This window comes from Coregonus lavaretus (genome assembly GCF_964263955.1).
Source record: "Coregonus lavaretus genome assembly, contig: HAP1_SCAFFOLD_7332, whole genome shotgun sequence".
Classification (NCBI taxonomy): Eukaryota; Metazoa; Chordata; class Actinopteri; order Salmoniformes; family Salmonidae; genus Coregonus; species Coregonus lavaretus.
This window is the reverse complement of record NW_028157448.1, coordinates 1-27,298: the sequence shown is the minus strand read 5'-3', so window position 1 is coordinate 27,298 and position 27,298 is coordinate 1. Positions and strand designations below refer to the sequence as shown.

Here is a 27,298-nt window from a genome sequence, read left to right as displayed (position 1 = left end):
CAAAACAAGGACCATGTAATAAATAGGACATTGTTCAATAAATGGCAGGTATGCACATAAAAACTATCCATTTCAATATTAACAACCCTTGCTACAACTAGTCTAGTGCTCCAGCCTCCAACATTTCCCACCAAAACTCACTCATGCTTTCCATCAAAACCAATGAACTTCTTTTTTCTTCTCGCAATATGATTGATGATAACCCAGCAAATTCCACATGGCTCCTTTTAGACATCTTGGGCCGTGACCGAAATGGCATCCTATTCCCTTTATAGTGTACTACTTTTGACCAGACCAAAAGTACTGCCCTATATACGGAATAGGATGCCATTTCAGGTCAAAATAAGTGCACTACACCATATAGGGAATAGGGTGCCATTTGGGACACACCCTTGAAGTTTAAGGGCGCATTAATAAAAATTCCGCTCCGACGTCGCCGTTTAGCATCTCGTTAGGTCAGCCCACGTACGCGTCCCAAATGGCAGGGAATAAGGTGCCATTTGGGGCACAGACCATGTTTAGGGGCCTGTCTGGAGAGAAAGTGGTGTTTGGGACAGGGGCCTTATCTGATTCTCAGATTGAAACCATTGCTAACGGGGGTAAATCACCTCGAGATATGAGGAAAGAAAGAAAAAAAAAGAAGGAAAAGATTTGGCTAACCTTTACATGAGCCCCACCAAGTGCCGCAGTCTGATTGAATGCTAGTGGATCACACACACACACACCTTGAAATCTGCCCCCCCCCCCCACTCCCCCGCCCCAACATCACTCACTCCCCCGTTCGTCTCAGGCACAAAACGGATGAAAACGCTCCGAAACGGAGTGAAAACAGGTAGGTACTATCTGAACGTGTCCAATAGGAAACACTTGTCTTCCGTCGCAAATCGTTTTGCTACAGTGTGCCCTACTGAACACAACCCAGGTTGGTGGTTTCGAGGAAAAACAGGGAGAGGTGGCAGTAGGGAAAGTGCAGCTAGTAGAGTACTAAACAGACACACAGATTGATGTCCCTGACCTAGTCATAGCCCCCCCACCCCTCTCACCCCCGACAGACAGAGGTCAAGTGGTAGAGCAGCCCCATCAGGCACCAGCCAGCGCAGGTCTCCGCATGTGGTTCACATCACCACACACTTTCACGGGAGAAATCTAACTCAACCACTAATTGTCAGGGGTGACTGTGGGGTATATTCTCTTCCCTGTCTAGTGGGCCTGGTGATAGCTCCAGCAACTATGGAGGATACATAACCAGGCCAGCTTGGCTCAGTATTGCGAAAAGGTTATGAATGATCTAGTATGCTGAACATACAGTTGGCATGGGACTTCTCAAAAACACGAGCTGGACAGAACAATTCACAAACAACCCACAATGAATTAAAGCGCTACTATGACTAATTCCGATTTTTTTTTGTATAAAAAAAAACAAACGTTTTTCCTTGTGGGAACACATATTGAAAAACATCACATTTCTGCCAAACTATAAATTGTTCTATAAAGTGAAGGGTATTATTATGGGAGAAAAACAAGAAAAAATCTCAGTCAAGCAAAATGTCAGTGAAAGATTGACAACTTGGGGAGGGGGAAGAAAAAAGGAAATGTGAAATATGTAAACATGTAAAATTTTGTATTTTCCACCAATATTTTTATTTATTTATATCATTACCAAAAAATGTAAGAAGTACTGAACAACCAGTCTCTCCCTCTCCTCACAATTTCTCCACACCGAAGTGAGAGACAAAGATCAACAATCGGCGCAACAAAAACAACCTTCCTGCCATGTCAGTCAAAAAGAAAACGCTAATGAAAATCAAATAACACAATTCATTGTGGGAGAGATGGAGAGAGAGCGGCCATCGAGGCACGCCACAGATTCAGGCGAGTCCGGAGAGAGGTGATTGGAGAAGACAGATGAAAACTCAAGGCCTATTAGCACAGATGGTTGGGATTATGGACTCATGGTCGGTGGGACCTTTCACATCTCCTGGAGGGGGGGGGGGGTTTCTGTCTGCTTGCTTTTTTTGGACACTGTTCTCACCCCCAAGAATGTCTCACGCACACATACACCCACATAGACGCGCGCGGAGACACAGACATACACTCAGGCACACACCCCTCCCTCGCTTCACCTTCTTCCTCAACTTTCAATATTTGGGAGAGAAATGAAGAAAAGCGATCTGGGGGCCGGCGGGCTACGGAGGAGCAAAGTGTTAAAATAAACAGGGCCAACGTGTGGATGTGCAAAATTGATTAAGTTGGGGCGTGAGTGTAATTCGGTGCGATGTAAGCTTGAACTAGCCTGCGCAGAGAGAAAACAAACAGTAGAAGACGAGATCAGGGGAGCACTGCGGCGCTCCCTTCCTTTCAATCAAACCCAAAGGATGCGTCCCAAATAGCACCATGTTCCCTATATAGTGGACTACTTTTGACCTGGGCCCATAGGAAATATATGTAGGGAATAGGGTGCCATGGGCCCATAAGGCTCTGGTCAAAAGTAGTGCACTATGTGGAGAATAGGGTGCCATATGGGACGCAGACATAATGGAATGGGACAAATGGAGAAGTAGAAATTCTTGACCTGTCAGGCCTCTAGGGCTCTACTGAAAACTCACATATTGTCAGTTAATGGTGCCCCTGTCAGTGTGATATACTGGTGATTGACGTGAACCACGTATGGACACGGGGGCAGAGGAAAAATGGGGTGGGAATGGTAGACTTGTGGCTTTTCAGGGAACAAGGTCACCCCATAGTTGCACCTGCTAAACTGTTATTTGAGATAGTAGAAAAGACACAGGAATCCCAAATGTTTCCATAAGCTATAGATATGTCATATCAAAAAGAATTCCCCTTAATATTCTACCATTGGACAGTGAACAGTTAGAGAGCAACATAAGAATCAAATGTTAGTATAAAAAGTGTCCCAAACCGCAAACCATAGCCAACTTGTTTATTTTACCAAATGCAATTTTATGGTCAGGATTTTGGGTTAGAAGGGATAATCAGCAGTGTTTGTTGACCACTATATTGCGGGACAGATCGGACTCAGCACAACCACAGTAAGATAGGGTCTCTCAAAGCAGAATTCATATGCTTATGCTGCCACCTAGAGGCTAAACTGTATTGTGACCACCGTGTACATCTAAACTGTGGATGGGTTTGTCTACAATGAGTGATGTGGGCTCAATGTTATCTAGAGTATTATTCTGCCCATGGTTCTCTTTGTCCTGACCACCCTGAGGTTGAGGGTTTGATCCCCGGTCGATTCATAAAAACTCTAAAAACGGGACCTGATGCCTCTGCGCTTGGCACTCCGCAGTAAGGAGATGGATTGGGGGTAAGGGAGTAAGGCCATGTGATCTCCAGGGGGGGTACTTTTACACCAAACTGCCTCATGCTACAGGAACAGGAGAGGCTCCTTCCCTATGGACCATTTTGGCTCGGACAAGGCTTACTTCTTACTTTGAGATGAGGCGCTAGCTAGTGCTCCAACAAATAATTGAAGCACTGAAAATGGAGAGGAAACTGTGCAACTTAATGTTTTTCTACTCTGTATTCTCCATCTGAACAATAAAACACAATTTGAAAAAAAAAAGTACAGTATCCAGAGTGGTACGTACCGGAGTCCTTATCTGTGGCGGACACAGTGACCACGCTCTCCCCAGGCTCTCTGTTCTCGGCAACGCTGGCTGTGTAGACGTCCTGCTGGAACAGGGGAGGCTGGTCGTTCACATCCCCCACCTCCAGCCTCAGGGTCTGGGTAGAGGAGAGGGAGGGGAGCCCCTGGTCCGAGGCCTGGATGGTCAGGGAGTGGGAGGTCTGGAGCTCGTAGTCCAGAGGGGATGCTAGGTACAGCAGACCTATGGGGGGAGAAGAGGAGAGTTGAGACTGGTGTACTGTGGCAGTGTTCCCATGCCATTGTATTGACAGGGCAGGCCCCTACCTGGCTCTGCTACCCCCCCCACCTAAAGACATTCAGTGTGTCTGAAGGGATCAGTTTGAGCAAAGTAAGGCACAGAATCTAATCATGATCACATAATGAGTAGTTATGCAAAGTGATTTGTAGATCAGTGATTCATTTGACAATTTTGATGCCAGAGGATATGGATGTTTGCCTGGCTACCCAGACTCCTTGCTCCTGCCAAACGCTACGCCCAAGGACTTTCGTTTTATTCTTCGCAATGAGTCTGGATCTGAGTACCTCCCAGACCCTTCACCGAATGCAAACACATTCAGCGCCGTATGATTGGTCCAGACACCAATTTGGTTGGTTGGGCCAGAGCACACGTGGGTAAAGCGGCGGTTTGAAAATTCATCATTGGCTTTGATACTCTGATTGGTTAGAGACAATCCAATCGCTGAGGACTTTTTGTACAACGCCCCTTGTCACCACAAACAACTTCATTGATGGCAGTCTCAGACTAAAGTATGTAGCGAATGAAAGAGCAAGTGGAATAATTGTATTGTGAATCATCAGGCTACCTGGATGCTTTGGGGGCCTTTGTGCTCCTCCTGGAAGTTAAACTATGGAAAGACCGTAGTGAGGTAAAGGACTCCTCATACATTTTACAGAATCATAATTTCGTCACTCATCAAAATACTACCAAGAGCATACCTGTTTTCTCCTCCAAAGTAAAGAACCCTTCCTTGTTCCCAGAGACAAGACAATAGGTGACCTGGCCGCTTTCACCCACATCATCATCCACGCCCACCACACGATGCACCAGGCTCCCCACCTCCGTGTCCTCCATCACAAGGGCCGTGTCCTGGGAGACAAACGCCGGACGGTTGTCATTCACGTCCAGCAGGAACACCTGAGCGGTCACAGTCGCAAACTTCCGGTCGGCCTCCCTCGATGCCTGGTCGGTGGCGGTGACCATGAACGTGAAGCTCGCGGTCCTCTCGCGGTCCAGGGGAGCGGTCGTGGTGAGGGTGCCGGTGAGCGGGTGGATGCAGAAAGGAAATGAAGATGTTGCGGACGACAATGATGACCCTCCTGACATGCCCAGCTCAGGGTCAAAGGTCAATGAGTAACGCACGCCGCTGTTGGCCAGGCTCCCGTCGCCATCTTTGGCGTTGAAGGCGAACACACGCGTTCCAACTTCTACGTCCTCCAGCAACCCAAACATGACCACCTCGCAGGGGAACCAGGGCACGTGGTCGTTCACGTCCTCCACCGCTACGCTCACAAATGCTGTTACGTTCGTCCCGGGTCCCGTGGCGTCCTCGCCATGGACAACCAGAAAGTAGAGTGACGTAGACTCGTAGTCCAGCGGCTGGTTGAGGTACAGGTCGCCGGACGAGCTGTCCAGGCCGAAGTGAAGGACCCCGTCGCCCTCGGCGATGGAGTAACGCAGCCTGCCATTGGTTGTTGGGGAGAGGTGGACGGAGCCGATGACAGTGCCGGGTTTGGTGTCCTCCCTCACAGAGAAGTGTCGCACGCTTTGGGGGTGGGTGCCGCCGTGTTGTTTCTCTGCAGCCTGAACCTAGAAATGGGTTGAATTCAACTTCAATTCAAACCGTTACATTTCTAATTGCCAATGCAGACTCTAGTATTGCAAATCATGTTACAAATGCTACTAATTATTGAAATTACACTAGAATTCCAAACCATCTACAGTAATCATCAGTTGTCTCTATTACATATTATAAGATAATGTATCTTAATTGCATGATACCCTGGATAAGAGCAACTGCTAAAGGTAAATGACAAACATGTAAAGGCATGTCATAGTAGTACTCAGTGAGAACTGGGCCAATATCAATCCCATTATGCAAAAAGAGGTCAGGGCACCTGGAGGTGAATGACGGCTGTCTCCTCTAGGGGGCCAGCTCCGTTGTCGGTGGCAACCACTGTCAGGGTGTATTGGGTTATGGCGTTCTGGGTGAATAGCTCCGTGGTCCGTATGTCTCCACTCTGACTGTCTATCTCAAAGTGGCCCTGTTCCTCATCTGAGAGAGAGACCGAAAGAAAGGAGAGCGAGAGACAGAGAGGAAAACTACATGAAGTGAGAACAACACATCATACAGACATAGATAAAGATGATATGGTGCTCATCTTCATTATTTTGGATTGATGGGCATAGCTGGATCTACACAATGGCCTGGAATGAGGGCAACATAAGACCAACTTTTAGCTCTAAAAACATGAACCCTAAAGATAAGATTTAGGTTAGTTCCTTAACTTTGATTTTGTGATGAACTGTCCCTTTAAGTCAAATGGTATGCGAGTAAGACCAATTCAAATATGTAAAACATTCTGTGTTAACATTTGAAAACATTACCTGTCGTCAGAGAAAACCTGACTGTTGCATTTTCTCCTGCATCGAGGTCTTTGGCAAACATGGTGGTCACCAATGAGCCTGTGGGGAGGCCTGCCCAAACCTAAAATAACACCACAAGAGAATGAATGAACAAAACAAGTGCATTTTAACATTAAACCATGTTACTAAAAAGATGTACATGCTACTGCATGCATAATTAATTACATTCATAATAATGGGTCATACTAAAATACCATGTAGATACCGTACCGATGACATGCAGTCAGTCACATTGAATGTTTTGGGTTAGTTTCTGTGAAGTCACGTGTACTATGTAGTAATAGTAACTTATTTCTTTATCACATTTAAAAATTCTAATTTCCGTCAGTTTCTTATCTGCAGTTACCTTGTACAATAATAATAATATTATCACAGCCATTTATAGTCCAACAAAATCTTACATTCTAACTAATATTAAGTGTCAATACGTGTTTTAGCTCATGTGACGTGCTGACTGGTGAAAATGTGTGTGTGTGTGTGTGTGTGTGTGTGTGTCTCTCTCTCTCTCTCTACCTGGACGTTGAGCTCCTTGCCGGCAGCGGGCAGGTGGGTGAACTGGGGTGGGTTGTCGTTGATGTCGGTGACCAGGATGTGAACGGTGGCAGTGGCATTGAGGCGGGGCTGGCCCTGGTCCGTCACCATCACTTTCAGGGTGTGCCCAGCATGCTGCTCCCGGTCCAGAGACACCCAGTTGATTATCTCACCTGGGAGAGAGGGATGGAGAAGAGAGCGAGAAAGCATTAGTGTTATAAATAATAATTTGGTGATGTGTTTTTTGCATATCCCAACTCCCCCCAGTCATGGCCAGGGTCTGCCATTATCAATGGCGATGCTGGAGCAATTTGGGTTAAGTCCCTTGCTCAACAGATTTTTCACCTGGTTGTCTTGGGGATTTGAACAAGCGACCTGTCGGTTCGCAGCCTAACGCTCTAACCACTAGGCTACCTGCCACACCATTAACATAGATAGGGTAGGTATTGAGTAAGGAAATGTCTGAGTATTTGTAATCTTGTATGAGATTCTTAAAGCTGGATGACGCTGGGCCAATGGGTGTCCCGGTCATGGATCGAACTCGGGTCTGTAGTGATGCCTCAAGCACTGCGATGCAGTGCCTTAGACCGCTGTGCCACATGGGAGGCCCGTAACAGACTCATTTTGAGCCAGCTACTTGTTCCAAAGTCATAAACTATCTATTGAAATAATGGTGTGCCTTCCTAGCGCATGGAGTGCCATAGAAAAACACTAAGCACAGCTTTGCCACTGCCATGGTTTCACCATTACTTTACTGAAAACCATGCATCTCTACCTAGCCCAAACCGTTAGTGGGAAAACAATCTTATAATATATGCCATTTAGCAGATGCTTTTATAGAAAGCGACTTACAGTTATGAGTGCATACATGAAAGAAAGTTGATTAGAACAGGAGAGTGCATCTGAGGAAGTGTTTATCAAATATTTCCCTCAACATTTCTATGGTCGGATTTTGGCTTGGCTACTTTGAAGCAAGGTCAGAGATGCCTCATAATATGAAGTACAACATCCAGGGTTCAAACCATTTCAAACAAGGAACAGGAAATTGATAGCGATGCTAACGATAGGCCTAACCGTCTTCTGGTAGATGGCGGCTTTCCCAAAAACCTTCTCAATTAAATGTTAACTAGCTACAAAGTAGCCTATGCCTACCTGACACGGAGGATATCCTGATTATTTGCATAAATCCAATGGGCATTTGCTTTGCAAACTCCATCTCATGCGTGTTTCAGAAACACCACTAACCAAACACTACTAGGTGCCTGCACACTTAAATTAAAGGGTTACTACACTCATAAATAAAACATTTCATTTTTTGCAGACCTCAAAAGTGGTGTCCTAATGTGGTGTGGACTTAGAAAAATTGAGTGAAAATCTAAATAAATACAAAAATGACCCCTGTGAATTTCTGGCTCAGTTAACAACCCCATTTACAGTGCTTCAGAAAGTATTCACACCCCTTATCTAAGTAACTTCAAACCAAGTCATCAAGTTTGAAATGTTCACTCAGCATTCAAAGCATCCTGAATACATCCCTTACCTTGAATAAATCCAATAGGCCTAATACGATTTTTGTGGAACTGCATGAAATTTGCTTTAAAACTGGAGATTTCACCTTAAATATTATAATGCACTTTTAAAATCATTACCGCAACACAATACCACAATTCTGCATTTAGAGAGAGACATCTAAAACAGACTGCTCCATTAGACAGGTGCCTTTTAGACTAATCCATTACCGTGGATACAGGTAAATGTGGGTACATGTACGCTCATCATAGTCCTGAGAATTTAGCTGTGGATTTGGGGTGAAATTAAGGTATTAGTGGTCCAGAGGCCACCAAATTTGATTTCATACTAGACAGCCCGGACCGCCATGGCAGGCTACTCTTTCAATTTGGCTGGCTAATCCATATTCTACAGTTTAATGCCACTTCTCTCTCTCCTATCCTAATCTTAAATAGGGATATCTATGATCACCCTGCCCAGTTTGAAATGCTGTAAAAATGCATCCTTCCCTGCTCCATTCCTTGGAGAAATAAATCACAAATCTAACATTAATGGATTGGTGAAATCAAGGGTCCCACTTCATAGCTTTAACACATCCAGCCATGTCAGATCAGGAATTACTTCAATGAAGGGATGAAAGCAAGTATGCACAAGTCTTTGGAAAGGGCCTCTTACCTGTTTTGGTGTTGATGCGGAAGTGTTTCCCGTCCGACAGCAGGATGTAGGACAGCTGCGCGTTCTTCCTGGAGTCTCGGTCGACTGCCTGCACCGTCCCCACCAGGCCCTGGGGCGAAGGCCCCTCTTGGACCGTGAAGAAGTAGGTCTGGCTGGTGAACACTGGTGCATTGTCATTCTCATCTAGGACGAGCACGATAACATTGGCTGTAGCGGTGGTGTTAGCCATAGCTAGTGTTGTTTCGTCTTTAACAGTGGCAAGGACTTTGAAGCGAAACATGGGCTCTGTTTCATAGTCAAGATTTTGGGAGAGAAAGAGCCACCCACTCTCGGGGTGGATTCGGAGAGGCGGAGGGGGAAAGTCTGGGTCGGGCTCCAGGGAGTAGGAGAGGCCTTGATTGGGTTTGGACCCCTGTTGATGGCTGCTGCTTCCTCGGCTTCGATGTGCCCTCACCTGGATGACCCGGGTGTCTATTTGGGTGCCCTCGCCCATTTCCACCTGGTAGACTAGTGTCTCGAAGGCCAGGGTGTCTTCAGTGGCACTGCGCGCCACGTTGACTGTGAGCATCAGCGTGGCAGTGAGCGAAGGTTCGCCCATGTCCTTCGCCAGAATTTCAAAGGTGTACTTTGGTCGCGGGTCCCGAGAGAAGCTTTGGTTTAAGTACACTGTACCGAGGTCGGCATCCACATAAAATGGCATACTTCCCCTAGCACTACCACGTGACAGGAAATACCGCACCCTCCCATTTGCGGCGCTGTCTGCGTCGTGGGCATGGGCTATGAACAGAACCGTTCCGGGAGGCGTGTTTTGGGACAAGGCGACGGTGTCTGTCATTTTGGGGAAGACGGGCGCGTTGTCGTTGACGTCAGCGATGGTGACGTTGACCTGGGTGCTGCTGTAGATGGGCGAGGCGGTGCCCGCGTGGCACTGGAGCACCAGGAGGGCGTAGGGCTGGGACTCGTGGTCCAGCGGGCGGCTGGTGCTGATCAGGCCCGAACTGGAGTGGACAGAGAACAGACCGTGGGGGTCCCCCGACGAGATGCGGTACGACAACGAGTCCACCGAGTCTGGGATGACAAGAAAAACATTTATGGATGGTTGGATGGATATAAAACTAGGACCCACAATATCAGGTATTTTTGGCTGACCTGTATAATTGTTCCTATTTAGTCAATCAATGAACATAATTGATAGCTCATCGAGCAACCGATTAAACTTTCACAAAATGTGACCCCCCCCCCCCACCCCGCTTGTTTTAACAGTAACTACACCCTAACAGCCAGAGAGAATAGTAAAGCTTCGAGGGGGGCTTAAGGGGGGAGGGGGGCTTTCCCTCCCCTCCCTCAAAGGAGACATTCTTGATGTTTCACAGTTTTAACTCCAAGGGGTTAATCTGTTAACCAACGAGACAACCTTAAATGACTGTCTACTGCTGAAGAAAGGCTTAGCCGTTTAGACACAATGAAAGGAGTGACATAGCTCTGGTCCAGGGCGTTAGTGCGGCGCTTGCTAACGCTGAGCCTTCAGTGTTAGCAAGCCACACTAACGCCTTGGACCAGAGCTAGGAGTGACACTGCTCTGAGTGGCCAGTAACGGGATAATCCAGGGAAATCTGAACGTGGGGAACTCTCCACAGTACATGAATCCCCAAAGGAATTCCTCCTGGAAAAAGTACAGGTCTTATTGAAAGCTAGTTCACTTGGATGATTGAAGATCAGGGCTCGTATTCATAAAGCATCTCAGAGTAGGATCAGTTTTACCTTTGAGATCATAATCAATAACATAACAAGGACAGGGGGGAACTGATAGAACTCCTACTCAGACGCTTTCTGAATATGGGCCGTTGTCAGCTACCCATGTACAGCTAAATGATAAGAGGTGACAAACACGTCACGTGAGTAAATCCACTAACAGACTTACACACCTGCTTAGCAGACAACTCAAAACAAGGTAGAACACAGTAAAGGGTAATAACAGAAACACATAAGCCCCACAACATTTCTACATTCAATATGATCAAAATATCCCTGTATTTATATTTTTAATAGCAAGGTGTTGTGAGCCATTGGTGGTGAGAAGTTAACAGGAGGCTAAAACAAATTCTCACAGAGATGTAGCCTACTACTATATATCTCGACATAATACTGAACATTGTGTCACAATCATTTGCCCATTCACCTATGGCCCTAGCAGGTGCTGAGGAGCACCAAAGCCTGCCAAATCCCCTTTGTGTGATCATCCAGGAGGGAGAGACTTACACCCCCCAACTCCCCTGCCTCCCACCAACCCTGGCAGGCGGCCTGCTCCACAGCCTTTTGCTCAGGACTCACCTAAGCGCTCCGGGGTGAAGTTTCCCCTAGATACAGATATATGATGAGCTTCCCCTCCCCCAATCCTAACCTTAACCATTAGGTGGGGAAAATGCTAAACTGACCGAGATTAGCGTCTAAGAGCAACTTCACCCTACATCCACCTCAGCTGACAACTGCACTAAGCCTTGTCAGGAAGAAGAGGGACAGTTCAAAAAGGGAGTGACAGAAGTCTGTCACTTTAACGGACAAAACAAACAAGTCATGAATTACTTACACCTACTAGCGACTGTGCCACTTGACACTTTTCGCATCTGAAAGGATTGGATAGGTGTAAGCAACATGGTGGAACTGCACCTAGTCTTCCAGTGGTCAAGAAAGAGCCATTACCATCTAGCTTACACTGATCTTATTCTTTCAGATCTATGAAATCTATGGGTAGGGATAGGGGCTGGTGTTTAGGTATTTGTCATACAACCCACGCTATCCAGCAGTAATACAGAATTTCCAAAGCCAAAATATAAGGACTCAATAGAAATCTACAGGTAACTGCAAAAATAATGGAAACACTTGAGTAAATGGGGGTTCTGTTATGGTGTGGGGTGCATTTGCCTGGCATGGTTTAGGTCCACTCAAACCTTTAGAGGGCAAGGGAAATGCCAGTAAATAAACAGCCATTCTGAGTAATCACCTTCAACTTATGGTGAATCATTTCTATCCTGATTGAAGTGGATGGCAATGCCCCCATCCACAGGACACAAGTGGTTGCTGAATGGTTTAATTAACATAAAAACTGATGTAAACCATATTCCATGGCCGTCTCAGTCACCAGATCTCAACCCAATTGAACACTTATGGGAGATTCTGGAGCGGCGCCTGAGACAGTGTTTTCCAACATCAACAAAACACCAAATTATGGAATTTCTTGTAGAAGAATAGTGTCGCATCCTTCCAATAGAGTTCCAGACACTTGTAGAATCTATGCCAAGGCGCATTGAAGCTGTTCTGGCGGCTGGTGGTGGCCCAACGCCCTTTTAAAGGCACTATGTTGGCGTTTCCATTATTTTGGCAGTTACCTGTATATGAAACTATAAGGGCATGCATGTACTCACTTAAATTACTAAAATTAGAAAATAGCAACCCGCACAATAAGAGCCCAATCAACATCTCTAACACCTGTCTATCCACTACTCACTGGCAGGGTTGAGGGCCTCCACGATGCCCACCGGGGTGCCAGGCAGGGTGTTCTCGGGCACGGTGAAAGCATAGCGTGACCTCTGAAAGACTGCTGGGGCCTGGGCACTGCGCAGGACGTTCACCGTGACCTCCGCGGGTCGGGCCGACGTCACGCCCTCACCGTCCTGGGCGGTAATAGCCAGCTTGACGCTCGCAGTGCCAAGGTGGGTCAGTGTGGAGGTCAGGTAGACCACACCTGTAGAGGCAAAAGGATGAGAACGGTCAACATGTTCGACTTTTTGTTCAAATAGAGGAAAATCAATAGCTAGAGTTTCATTTGTCATTTTGTAAATTGGAGAAATATAATAATTCAAATCAACATTTCTATTTCTTTATTAATTAAATCAGGGGTATGAACCTATATTAAACATGTTGCCATGGTAGGGAAGGATTATTCACATCATGATTGGGCCTCTCTTAAAGCTGCAATATGTAACTTTTTGGGCGACCCAACCAAATTCACATAGCAATGTGAGTTATAGATCTGTCACTCATTGAAAGCAAGTCTAAGAAGCGGTAGATCTGTTCTATGTGCCCTATTTGTATGCGTCCCGGTCTTAAGTTTCGATTTTGCGTCTTTTACTTTTGTACACCAGCTTCAAAACAGCTGAAAATACAATATTTTTGGTTATTGAAAATATATTTCACAGCGGTTTGGATTGTACAATGATTCTGTGCACTCTGAGTGCTTGTTTTGTCACACAAACTGAAATTAGGCGAACTAAATGAATTTCAGCAATCAGGAAATGGCGGAGCGATTTCTGCATATTGCACCTTTAAATTGGGCTTCTCTTGAATGGTAGACTTCTGTGTGTGGAGCACAACAGACATAGCACATATGGCCCAGGGGTTGGCTAATTTTGTCACCCGAATTCACCCCCAAATCTCACCGATTTCAGGCGGCATTGTACTGGAAAGCCCCAGTTAATAAAGGGCTCCCACAGGACCTGCACAGATGGCTGGATCAATAGCAATGGTAACAATTAGCTTAGCATAGCATTAGTTTATTAAATTCAATTAATTGACCCTCAAACTATTTTAACTGACCTTATGAGCCTGTTGTCATAGTAAAATGCAAACAGACAATGCTCTGAAAACTATTGGTTAGAATTATTATAATGATTTTATTATAAATGACATGTGTACGAGTTCACTCGGCTCTGTAAAAATCAGGTTCTTTCTGACGCCATGACACAAACATGTTCAACTGCAATAACTCCCTATACGTCTTTCAAATGGTCACCGGCTTGTACCATTATAGTAGCACTATGAATGCATTAATTGTCTTAATCATGCAAAGGTATCAAGGGCAGGCCTTTCTAAATCTGCAGCATCCCTGCTGTGAGGTGACAATAGCAATCACGTCCACTACTGGGGGCTTACGCCAAGTAAGCATTTGTTTATCACAATGTGGCTGCTGGCATCTAATGAGTCGTCTTGGTAGGGTGCAAGTGAGACTTCTAGCTGCAGGCTATATGTTATATGTGCATGGTCAATGTGGCTGACCAGCTGCGTGGAGGAATTGAGGTGAAATGAATACAGTAAATGAAGCAAAAAAAGAATCCATTGTAAAAGTCATCCACAAATGTATTTCTTAATTTTGAATAATAGAAGAACAAAAAAAGTGGTGGAGTTTAGAATGTTAGAAGGTTGACAAGTTCCACCTACAAGTAGTGTACAAATTCATCATTTGAATTCATTGACATAAGACTGTGATTGACCTTATAGGTGTAGTACAGGAATCTCAAAAACTGGCAGCCTCTGAGCCAGATGCGGCCCGCGAGCCAATTTAATGTGGCGCGTGGTTGTCTTACTAAAAAACCTAGTTCAGTCTAAACTTGAATAACATTTACATTACATTACATTTACGTCATTTAGCAGACGCTCTTATCCAGAGCGAATAACAAACGAGATAGAAATGACAATGGACCTTTTAATAATTGTATCTTTCAGTACTTGTCGGGAACAGTTTGTGTATTATCAGGGAATCACAAACAGTATATTCACTGTGTCCAGTCAGCTAACAATCACCAAAATAAAAGCTAGACAGTCAGGGAGCATCAATATTTTTTCTAAGATAATACAGAGGAGTATGGGATTTTGTGGATTTTGACAGCAAGGCAATACAGTGCTGCCCTCCAGATCATGGCGAAGACCGAATGTGTCCCCCGGGCAAAATGGGTTTAAGACCCCTGGTGTAGTAGATACAGTTCAGTGCAAAACCTGATTAGTAATTGGTAAAACTTCATCACCAACTACCTGTGCTGTGCTTGTGATGTGGAGTCGGGCTGTGTGGCACAATTAGTCCAGTCAGGACACCAAGTGGTTTGGGTGTACAGTGGAGGGCGGGAGGGGATTTGGTAAACACCAGTTGACATCACAGTGCCGCAACAAGCACAAGCACAAACACCCTTAACCTCCACGATAAAACAACCAAGACCTAGAGTTGTGGTCAATTCAGTTTTCAATTCAGTCAATTCAGGAAGTTCCTGTATTGAAAATTCCCCATTGTTTTCTACGAGGACTTAATTCACTGAATTGAAAAAAAGAATTGACCTCAACCCTGTTTCATTCTTACCCCAGAGATCTCGGTGGTCATCCTACCTGTAGTTTTATCCACTGAGAACAGGGAGGACAGGTCCCCGGGCAGGATCTGGTAGGTGACGTGACCGTAGTCCCCAGAGTCCCTGTCGGTTGCGATGACGTTGAGGACCTCTGTGCCGGGCTGGGCGTGGCTGCTGACGCTGGTCACATACTTCTCTGGATTGAACACCGGCGGGTTGTCGTTCAGGTCCTCCACCTCGATGTGGACGTACGTCTGGGCACTCAAGCCTGCCTGTTGGGAAAAGAGGGAGAGAATAATATTATAGTATAGAGTATTAACAAGCAGTAAGACCGTTCAGGACAGTGACAAGAAACACCAGCATCTTGTATCATGTTTCAATAACAGCTGAACAATATTCAAAGATATTTCCATGTACTGTAATTTAGCATACCCGCTTATCCAGAGTGACTTACAGTGAGTGCATTCAACTTAGTTTAGTAGGGGGAAAGCCCCCCAGATATCACAGTTATTGCAAGTAAACCCTTTTTTCGAAATAGACACTATCAGCAGAATCAGTGACAGGAAGAAAATCTAAGTGATAAGTGAAACTGTAAATATGACATTATACACAGAGTATACAAAACATTATTTTACATTTACATTTTAGTAATTTAGCAGACGCTCTTATCCACAGCGACTTACAGGAGCAATTAGGGTTAAGTGCCTTGCACAAGGGCACAGACAGATTTTTCACCTAGTCGGCTCGGGGATTAGAACCAGCGACCTTTCGGTTACTGGCACAAGCTACCTGCCGCCTGTCGTGGAACACCTTTCCATGACAGACTGACCAGGTGAATCCAGGTGAAAGCTATGATCCCTTATGTATGTCACTTGTTAAATCCACTTCAATCAGTGTAGAGGACACAGGTTAAAGAAGGATTTTTAAACCTTGAGATAATTGAGACTTGGATTGTATGTGTGCCATTCAAAGGGTGAATGGGCAAGACAAAAGACGTGACTTTGAACGGGGTATGGTAGGTGCCAGACGCACTGGTTTGTGTCAAGAACTGCAACGCTGCTGTTTTTTAAAATGCTCAACAGTTTCCCGTGTGTATCAAGAATGGTCTACCACCCAAAGGACATCCAGCCAACATGACTGGGAAGTGTGGGAAGCATTGGAGTCAACATGGGCCAGCATCCCTGTGGAACGCTTTCAGCACCTTTTAGAGTCCATGCCGGACAAATTGAGGCTGTTCTGAGGGCAAAAGGGGGAAGGTGGTAATGTTTTGCACTCAGTGTATAACTATTAATATAACTACTTCATCATTCTCATAAAATGTGAATGGAAAAATACCAACTCACCTGATCCTCAGCTTTCACTAACAAGTCATAGGTCGCCAGGCCCGAATCCCTGTCGATATCCTGTGAGATGCAGAGCTCTCCAGAGTCTTGGTTGATTTGGAAGACAGGGTGTGTGTCCTGCTTATTAAAGCCGTCAGAGATGGAGTAGCGCACTGTACCGAAATCACTGCCATCCGCAGCGGTGGCGACAACCTGCAGAGGGTAAGGAAACATCCTCCATCACATGGGTTGGAAGTTAAAGTTTTTAACATATATCTTGATATATGGCTGTGTAGTTTGAATATTTTAAATATCCATAGGAATATAACCAATGCTAGCAATTCAGCTTGTGGTCGCAAACTAAAGGGAGTGGGGCGTGACTCGCATAGCTCACACCACAACCATAACCAGACCCCTAACCCAAACCAATTATTAACTCCATGTGTTGGCTGGCCAGGTAAGTCCCTTTAGTTTTTCTCATGAAAAATGTAGTTTTCCAAATAAAAGACCACCAGTGAAGAATCCAGGGCCCAGTATTTTAGCTGTGGACCCATAAACTCCTACGTGGCCCATGACCTTTATGATAGGGCTCAATCTCAACGCCATGTGTTGGTTGGGGAGAGATACCAGGTTGCCCATCTGGGCTGCTTCCTTTATCTCGTTAAGACATTAGCGACGGGGGAGGGTTCGTGGCAAGGGGCAGAGGAAACACATGCCAAAACGATTGGATAATGATGACTCTAAGGATCATGACCACCAAGGATTACCTCAGCAGAGTCTGCATGTACGTTAGCGGAAACATGATGGGATTGACCATGTGGTTGCCACCAAAATAGTGTTTACACAGACTTGGCTCTGACAGAGGAATTACAGTAATCAGTGGCCATACAAAAAGGTGTGTGTAATACGCTTTCTATGTTTGGCAAAGGTAGTAAGTTGCTTAGGCGGAGGATGAGGGCACCTTTTCCAGGAGTTCTACCTGCAAATCGCTTTGGAGTTTGGGTTTAGCGCTAAAGCCGGGGAGTTGGGTGGATTGGTGCCAAGACCCTAATCACAACATGTTTTGTAAGGTCACATTAGGGAGGTCAGAAGATGGTATCACAGCTAGTTAGCATCCCATAAGCTAACATCTAGCTGAACGGTGGAGACAGCAACACTTTCTATTGTCTTTTATTTGGAGAGGAAAGCATAATTCAGGAATAGTACAAAGAGTTTTAGCAACATGTTATACATAAAACATTTTTTGATAGTGTTACTACTAGGACAATATCTGACAATACCACCAGGGGCTTTGACAATGATGTGTCTACTTGGCAGGTCCGCCGAAATCTGACGTTATTTCCCCATTAACCTTGTAGTATTAATCCCCACTTTACAGATACCCTTTCCTTTACAAGTATGCACATCTCATTATCTGGACATTAGCTCGTTAATGACATAACCCAGGTTTAAGGCAGGGGTGTTTGGTGCACCTTGACCGAATCATCTTAGAGGTTATTGCATCACCTCTGTGGATGTGGCGTCATCTATTATAACACACACACACACACACACACACACACACACACACACACACACACACGCACGCACGCTGCATGTGGGCTGACAAATGTCATATTTCTGATTGAAGCATTAAAAAAACATTGTTGGTACGTAACACTTTCTTCTCCCATAACTATTGGTGGTACTAGGTACAGTAAGCTGGTGGGAGACAGTGAGACAAGACTATAAATAGCCATCCTTATCCCAGGGGCAAAGAGTAAGAGCGGAAGACCTGGATCAAAGCAAAGACTACGTGAGATATCACTTTTAATGACTTGCACAATGTCAGCAGCAAATATCTGGCAGCAAAGACCTACATTGCCTTGCAAAAGTATACACTTTCACCCAGTTCTCCTCTGAATCATTCAGATGTTAATTGGCAAACTTCAGACGGGCCTGTATATGTGCTTTCTTGAGCAGGGGGACCTTGCGGGCGCTGCACGTTTTCAGTCCTTCATGGCGTAGTGTGTTACCAATTGTTTTCTTGGTGACTATGGTCCCAGCTGCCTTGAGATCATTGACAAGATCCTCCCGTGTAGTTCTGGGCTGATTCCTCACCGTTCTCATGATCATTTCAACTCCACGAGGTGAGATCTTGCATGGAGCCCCAGGCCGAGGGAGATTGACAGTTCTTTTGTGTTTCTTTCATTTGCAAATAGTATTGGAATGGCCTAGTCAAAGCCCAGACCTCAATCCAATTGAGAATCTGTGGTATGACTTAAAGATTGCTGTACACCAGCGGAACCCATCCAACTTGAAGGAGCTGGAGCAGTTTTTCCTTGAAGAATGTGCAAAAATCCCAGTGGCTAGATGTGCCAAGCTTATAGAGACATACCCCAAGAGACTTGCAGCTGTAATTGCTGCAAAAGGTGGCTCTACAAAGTATTGACTTTGGGGGGGGGGGGGTGAATAGTTACGCACGCTCAAGTTCTGTTTATTGTTTCACAAATAGACATGTTGTGTAAATCAAATGATACAAACCCCCCCCCAAAATCCATTTCAATTCCAGGTTGTAAGGCAACAAAATAGGAAAAATGCCAAGGTGGGGATGAATACTTTCGCAAGCCACTGTAGAACTAGTGTGATTCCACATATAGGCTGTAAAATAACAAGTGGAGCCAAGAAGCTAGATAAAAGACTGCCTTTGAACTTGGGGATTCTTTGATGGGAGTTTAAGACAGTTTGTGTTACGCATACACCCAATGCAAACATGGGAGATTGCGGGTACGTTTCGGAATGCATATGACAGATTCATCTCACCGTCCCCATTTGATGGTGCCCTTCCCTTCCCACCATAAAAGTGATATCATGCCGGGCTTTATGGACTGTGAGATGAGGTGTTAGACACAGGTCAAGGTCTGCATACTGTACCAACAATATTGTAAAAACCAATACATGCCCTCGCTTCCTTGCAGTAATCAGTAGTGTACTGTACTAGCTGAAAAACAAGTGTGTGTGAAACATGTTCAAACTTGTTTCTAAATTGTAGGTAAACAATACAAGTCCAACCAATATGTCCCCCTTAGTTTAACACTTTTGGTTACTACATGATTACATATGTATTATTTCATAGTTTTGATGTCTTCACTATTATTCTACAATGTAGAAAATAGTAAACAATAAAAGAAAAACCCTGGAATGAGTAGGTGTGTCCACATTTTTGACTGGTACTGTACGTATTTGACTGGTACTGTACGTACAGTTTTTTATTTTAACACATTTGCTAAAATTTCAAAAAAACGTTTTACTTTGTCATTATGGGGTATTGTCTGCAGATTGCGGAGGATGTTTATTTATTTATTTTTAATCAATTTTAGAATATGGCTGTAATGTAACAAAATGTGGAAAAAGTAAAAGGGGTCTGAATACTTTCCGAAGGCACTGTATATACACTGCTCAAAAAAATAAAGGGAACACTAAAATAACACATCCTAGATCTGAATGAATGAAATAATCTTATTAAATACTTTTTTCTTTACATAGTTGAATGTGCTGACAACAAAATCACACAAAAATGATCAATGGAAATCAAATTGATCAACCCATGGAGGTCTGGATTTGGAGTCACCCTCAAAATTAAAGTGGGAAACCACACTACAGGCTGATCCAACTTTGATGTAATGTCCTTAAAACAAGTCAAAATGAGGCTCAGTAGTGTGTGTGGCCTCCACGTGCCTGTATGACCTCCCTACAACGCCTGGGCATGCTCCTGATGAGGTGGCGGATGGTCTCCTGAGGGATCTCCTCCCAGACCTGGACTAAAGCATCCGCCAACTCCTGGACAGTCTGTGGTGCAACGTGGCGTTGGTGGATGGAGCGAGACATGATGTCCCAGATGTGCTCAATTGGATTCAGGTCTGGGGAACGGGCGGGCCAGTCCATAGCATCAATGCCTTCCTCTTGCAGGAACTGCTGACACACTCCAGCCACATGAGGTCTAGCATTGTCTTGCATTAGGAGGAACCCAGGGCCAACCGCACCAGCATATGGTCTCACAAGGGGTCTGAGGATCTCATCTCGGTACCTAATGGCAGTCAGGCTACCTCTGGCGAGCACATGGAGGGCTGTGCGGCCCCCCAAAGAAATGCCACCCCACACCATGACAGACCCACCGCCAAACCGGTCATGCTGGAGGATGTTGCAGGCAGCAGAACGTTCTCCACGGCGTCTCCAGACGCTGTCACGTCTGTCACATGTGCTCAGTGTGAATCTGCTTTCATCTGTGAAGAGCAGAGGGCACCAGTGGCGAATTTGCCAATCTTGGTGTTCTCTGGCAAATGCCAAACGTCCTGCACAGTGTTGGGCTGTAAGCACAACCCCCACCTGTGGACGTCGGGCCCTCATACCACCCTCATGGAGTCTGTTTCTGACCGTTTGAGCAGACACATGCACATTTGTGGCCTGCTGGAGGTCATTTTGCAGGGCTCTGGCAGTGCTCCTCCTGCTCCTCCTTGCACAAAGGCGGAGGTAGCGGTCTTGCTGCTGGGTTGTTGCCCTCCTACGGCCTCCTCCACGTTTCCTGATGTACTGGCCTGTCTCCTGGTAGCGCCTCCATGCTCTGGACACTACGCTGACAGACACAGCAAACCTTCTTGCCACAGCTCGCATTGATGTGCAATCCTGGATGAGCTGCACTACCTGAGCCACATGTGTGGGTTGTAGACTCCGTCTCATGCTACCACTAGAGTGAAAGCGCCGCCAGCATTCAAAAGTGACCAAAACATCAGCCAGGAAGCATAGGAACTGAGAAGTGGTCTGTGGTCACCACCTGCAGAACCCCTTCTTTATTGGGGGTGTCTTGCTAATTGCCTATAATTTCCACCTGTTGTCTATTCCATTTTCACAACAGCATGTGCAATTTGTCAATCAGTGTTGATTCCTAAGTGGACAGTTTGATTTCACAGAAGTGTGATTGACTTGGAGTTACATTGTGTTGTTTAAGTGTTCCCTTAGTTTTTTTGAGCAGTGTAAATAAAGATGTAGGAGCATAGTGCACCTTGAATCAGGCAAAATGGACTCCTTACTCGTTTCCATAATACCCCTGTTCCTCTGCCCTGTTCCTCTGCCATTTCTTTCCCAATTAGTGTTTTTCTACTTATTGTGCACGGTCATCCCCTCTGACAGCAATTAGTCTTCCGCAATTACGTTTCTTCCGCAATTACGTTTCATGTTAATTTGTTTGACTGTCCTACTCACAAGAATTCTAACGAGAGACGGCTCCATTCAGAAAATAAGTATTGGCTCAGGATCAGCATGCTGAGCAGTGGAGCTTTATAACAGCTGTCTTACTGCTCAATCTATGAATACAATTTGAGTGTGAACTTCTATATCCTCAACCCCATTCCTCAGCAAACCAAGTGCTGTTTGGCTGAAAACAAATTAAGGACAGTGCTTTTAATAGCATCACAAGATTGCTGAAACTGAATTTTTTGTCCTTGTTTCATCCACTATTCAAACCTGCTCATTGGCAACTACAAAGACACACTTTGTGATTAACAGTTCATTGTCATGGCCCTCGACTTGTGCCAGGCTACGGAGGTGGTACCAAGCATCAGATCTGTCATATCACATAAACACTGGGCTGGACTGGGTCACTGTGTCTGGGCAACACTGGTGGCTTTGTGAACACAGAGAAGGCATGCCACTGTCCACGCAGTGTGCGCGCGCACACACACACACACAAGTTGATAATTAATTTGTCCACAATCTTGTCACGTTAGTTGGGCTGATAGGCCTCTACTTTTGTCACCTTTTAAAGTAAAAGGGCTATACAGTTTAAACAATAATTTAATTTCATAGGAACAAACTTGTGGGAATTCGAAAAAAACGAATGTTTTACTGCTGTGCATAGAGCAATTCCATGGTAACAGAATGACGCTGAGATTCCAATTTTTCACAAAAAACATTGATTGCAAAGAAAAATGTCCACTGAAAAGTTTACAAAAACACATACTTGAACAGCGCAGACGTAAAGTTTCGTAACATAATTAAGTTATAATCTGTCAGCTTGTGACTAAGCTTTCCAAAAACTCTTAAATGTCTACTCTGAACTAAGATTCAAAGATGTCCGCAGAAAGAATTTAGTGTCAGTTGTGATACCGTAGTTCAATAACAAACAAAAAAGTGTAAGTGGATTAACACAATGATGGTGACTGACATCATGGGTCCCTGATATGTCCTATACAGAAATTCCTAATTAAAGATATGTGATGTATTCATAGGGCTGTGGCGGTCATGACATTTTCTCAGCCGGTTATTGTCATGCAAAAGTGGGTCGGTCTCATGGTAATTGACCATTAATTAAAATGTTTAGTATCTCTAGGCCTCCACGCATACAAGCCACTGATGTGTGCCTTTGGAACATCTACATTTTAGAAAAGTATAATAAATCAATTTAATATACACCATCACAATAAACCCATGATTTATTTTAGTCAGGTCTAAAGAAACATGACATGAAGATGTATGTCAGAAGAATAGAATGAGGCCTACTGTATTTTATCTGGCTATGATCCACGCCAAAGGCTGTAGGCTTGTTCATGTAGCTGACAAGATAAGCTTATAAGTCCCGTGCCATTATTTATAGTAGGCCTATGATTTTATAGTAAGAAGACTAATTGAACTTGAAAAAAAAAAAAAAATATATATATATATATATATATATATATATATATATATCTCATTTATATTTTTCCCCATTCCGGAGCGAGTGAGCATATGAAGTGACTATGTTGAGTGTAAAAATGATCATTTGAAACAGGTCCTATATGCAAGATTTAGAGTTATTTGGCAGCTATAGTTGTGAAGGATACAAACCTTAGTATGTCTTAGAAATCAAAACATATGGGCTGCATGATGCGACTATAGGCTATTGATTATCTGTTCCTTGCCTCAGGCTGCACAGCTGTTCTCTCATGAAGTGATCATATTTTCACTCATTAGACTATTGTCAATTTCATCTTTACTAATACTGTATGTACAATTTGTTTCGATTTTGAATGGCCCATTATCAAATGGGCAGGAACAGTGGCAGGGGGAAAGAAAGATGTCATCCGTATGCACTCGAATAGAGAATGGAAGCCACATGCTTTCCCGCCAGTACGTTTTTCAATAAGGCCGATTAGGCTACTTCGGTTTTATAGTGGAGCATGTGCTTAATGTGAGCAGTTGAGAAATAAATGTATGAACACTTATTTCACTCCATGCGTCGACCACTGTTTGAGGAGCATCCTCTCACCAACAGGTGATATTCTGCATGCCATGGGCTCTCCAACCCTGTTCCTGCAGCTACCCAGTGCTTAATTTGGGAAACCAAGTGAAATCTGTTCAGGAAGCATTCGGGAAGTATTCAAACCCCTTGACTTTTTCCATATTTCGTTACATTACAGCCTTATTCTAAAATTGATTAAATTGTTTTTTTCCCCTCATCAATCTAGACAATACCCCATAATGACAAAGCGAAAACAGAAATTTAAAAAAATAATAATAATAAAAATAAAAAAATGGAAAATTACATTTACATAAGTATTCAGACCCTTTACTCAGTACTTTGTTGAAGCACTTTTGGCAGCGATTACAGCCTCAATTATTCTTGGGTATGACGCTATAAGCTTGGAACATCTGTATTTGGGGAGTTTCTCCCATTCTCTGCAGATCCTCTCAAGCACTGTCAGGTTGGATGGGGAGCGTTGCTGCACAGCTATTCTCAGGTCTCTCCAGAGATGTTCTAATCGGGTTCAAGTCCGTTCTCTGGCTGGGCCACTCGAGAACATTCAGAGACTTGTCCGAAAGCCACTCCTGCATTGTCTTGTCTGTGTGCTTAGGGTCGTTGTCCTATTGGAAAGTGAACCTTCGCCCCAGTCTGAGGTCCTGAGCACTCTGGAGCAGGTTTAAGGATCTCTCTGTACTTTGCTCCGTTCATCTTTCCCTCGATCCTGACTAGTCTCCCAGTCCCTGCCGCTGAAAAGGCCTGATTGGTGGAGTGCTGCAGAGATGGTTGTCTTCTGGAAGGTTCTCCCATCTCCACAGAAGAACTCTGGAGCTCTGTCAGAGTGACCATCGGGTTCTTGGTCACCTCACTGACCAAGGCCCTTCTCCCCGATTGCTCAGTTTGGCCAGGTGGCTAGCTCTAGGAAGAGACTTGGTGGTTCCAAACTTCTTCCGTTTAAGAATGATGGATTTTGACATTATGGGGTATTGTGTGTAGATTGATGATGATTTTTTTTGTATTTAATCCATTTTAGAATAAGGCTGTAACGTAAAGGAAATGTGGAAAAAGTCAAGGGGTCTGAATACTTTCCAAATTCACTGTATATACACAAAAGTATGTGGACACCCCTTCAAATTAGTGGGTTTGGTTATTTCAGCCACACCTGCTGCTGACAGGTGTATCAGATCGAGCACACAGCAATGCAATCTCCATAGACAAACATTGGCAGTAGAATGGCCTTACTGTAGAACTAAGTGACTTTCAACGTGGCACCGTCATAGGATGCCACTTTTCCAACAAGTCAGTTGGTCAAATTTCTGCCCTGCTAGAGCTGCCCTGGTCAACTGTAAGTGCTGTTATTGTGAAGTGGAAACATCTAGGTGCAACAACGGCTCAGTCGCGAAGTGGTAGGCCACACAAGTTCAGGCCCTAGTTATAAACTGCCTCTGGAAGCAACGTCAGCACAAGAACTGTTCGTTGGGAGCTTCATGAAATGGGTTTCCATGGCCGAGCAGCCGCACACAAGCCTAAGATCACTATGTGCAATGCCAAGCGTCGGCTGGAGTGATGTAAAGCTCACCGCCATTGGATTCTGTAACAGTGGAAATGTGTTTTCTGGCGTGATGAATCATGCTTCATCACCTGGCAATCCGATGGACGAATCTGGGTTTGGCGGATGCCAGGAGAACGCTACCTGCCCCAATGCATAGAGCCAACTGTAAAGTTTGGTGGAGGAGGAATAATGGTCTGGTGCCGTTTTTCATGATGCAGGCTAGGCCCCTTAGTTCCAGTGAAGGGAAATCTTAACACTACAGCTTACAATGACATTCTAGACGATTCTGCGCTTCCAACTTTGTATGTGGGGTTTTTGTAACAGAATGACAAGACACTAGGCAATATTTCTTACATTTACACAAGGCAAATAATTTCAGCAAAATGTTATATAAAATAATAATAATAATAATATAATAAGCCATTTAGCAGACGCTTTTATCCAAAGCGACTTACAGTCATGCGTGCATACATTTTTGTGTATGGGTGGTCCCGGGGATCGAACCCACTACCTTGGCGTTACAAGTGCCGTGCTCTACCAGCTGAGCTACGTTGTTATTAGTTGGTAAGGGCCTTAACTTCAACATTGTGTTTTCATGCATTTCAAATACCTTTTTAGACTTAGATATTTTCTAAGACCCCTTTTCCATCGGTTTGACCAGAAATCAAAGATTTAGTTTATTCCTAATCTTAGGATGGGAAAATGTATATGCCTTAATTTCTGAAAAATATAGACTCATGGTGCTCATGGGTCCTTTTACATGGAAATGGCCCAGAATATTTTTCTTCACATACTCATCAATGCATCACACGCTCCAAACTAAACTAGCCAACATACCTGTAAAAAGCAGTTCCCAATCCGGGTGTGTTCCGGGATGGACACATTATACAGCTGCTGCTGGAACACAGGCTCATTGTCATTGACGTCCTCGACCATAACGGTGACCGTGGCTGTGGAGGACAGGGCTGGCGACCCCCCGTCGACCGCAACAACCAGGAACCGCACCTCAGTCTCCCTCTCGCGGTCCAACCTGGCTGCCGTGGTAATGATGCCTGATTCTGGGTCGACGTTGACCAGGTGGTCCTGGTCTGACTGTAGGATGGAGTAGAGGATGGCCGCGTTGACCCCGTCGTCCGAGTCTCTGGCCTGCACACGGAGTAGGGAACTTCCCTGGGGTACGTCCTCAGATACAGACACAGTGTAGATGTCCTGGTCAAAAACCGGCCGCCAGTCGTTGGTGTCGGTGACCCTCACCAACAAGGTGCTTTCACTCTTCAATGGGGGGCTACCGAAGTCCGAGGCCACCACTTTTAACTCGTATAGCCCCTCTTTCTCCCTGTCCAGCTCGCCGTCCACGCACAAGGCGTACAGGAATTCATCAGTCTGTTTCAGGGTGAACTTCCCGTCGCCACCTTCGAGGGTGACCCTGAGCCTCCCGACCTCTCCCAGATCGGGGTCAGAGACTGATATCCTGGCGACGTATTCCCCCATACCTGCCCCTTCCGACACCTTTGCTTCCCCAGTCTCACTCAGAAACATTACGCTGATAATGGGGCTGTTGTCATTGATGTCTATTACCCTCAAAGCTACAAAGGTGCTGCTATACTCCGGCTGGGCGCCATTATCCCTCGCCCTGACGATCACCTCATAAAATGGCTGCGTCTCAAAGTCTAAGGGTTTGTTAACATGGATGACACCAGAAGTTCCGTTGATGACAAAGAACTCATTCGGGTCACTCTGGCGTCGGTTGATCTCGTAGGTGACGAGCCCATTGTCGCCGAGGTCCAGATCTGTGGCGTAGACCTGACACACAGGTGACATTACCGGAGCATCCTCCCACACTGAAGCTTGGTATTCAGTCTGATTGAACACAGGTGGGTTGTCATTTTCATCTGAGACATGGATATAAACCTGAAGCCGCCCCGTTTTAGGCGGGATACCCCCATCAAATGCCTCAATGGTCAGGGAATAATGGTCTCTTGTTTCTCTGTCCAATTTGTCAGTGAGGATGAGGTCCAGGTTGAATAGATTTC

At 45.0% G+C, this 27,298-nt stretch overlaps 1 protein-coding gene across 1 annotated transcript; it reads right to left on the bottom strand.

Annotated features, from left to right (window-relative positions):
• Nucleotides 1-3,611: 3,611 nt before the first annotated feature.
• LOC311125418 (protocadherin-23-like) lies at nucleotides 3,612-27,290 on the bottom strand (the record flags this gene model as incomplete). The annotated part of the gene is made up of 10 exons (XM_084199462.1): nucleotides 3,612-3,851; nucleotides 4,607-5,477; nucleotides 5,786-5,943; nucleotides 6,276-6,375; nucleotides 6,828-7,018; nucleotides 9,030-10,097; nucleotides 12,535-12,771; nucleotides 15,180-15,411; nucleotides 16,483-16,674; nucleotides 26,103-27,290. Coding segments are annotated over 10 exons (4,477 nt in total), but the record flags the coding sequence as incomplete, so codon positions are not given.
• Nucleotides 27,291-27,298: the final 8 nt, after the last annotated feature.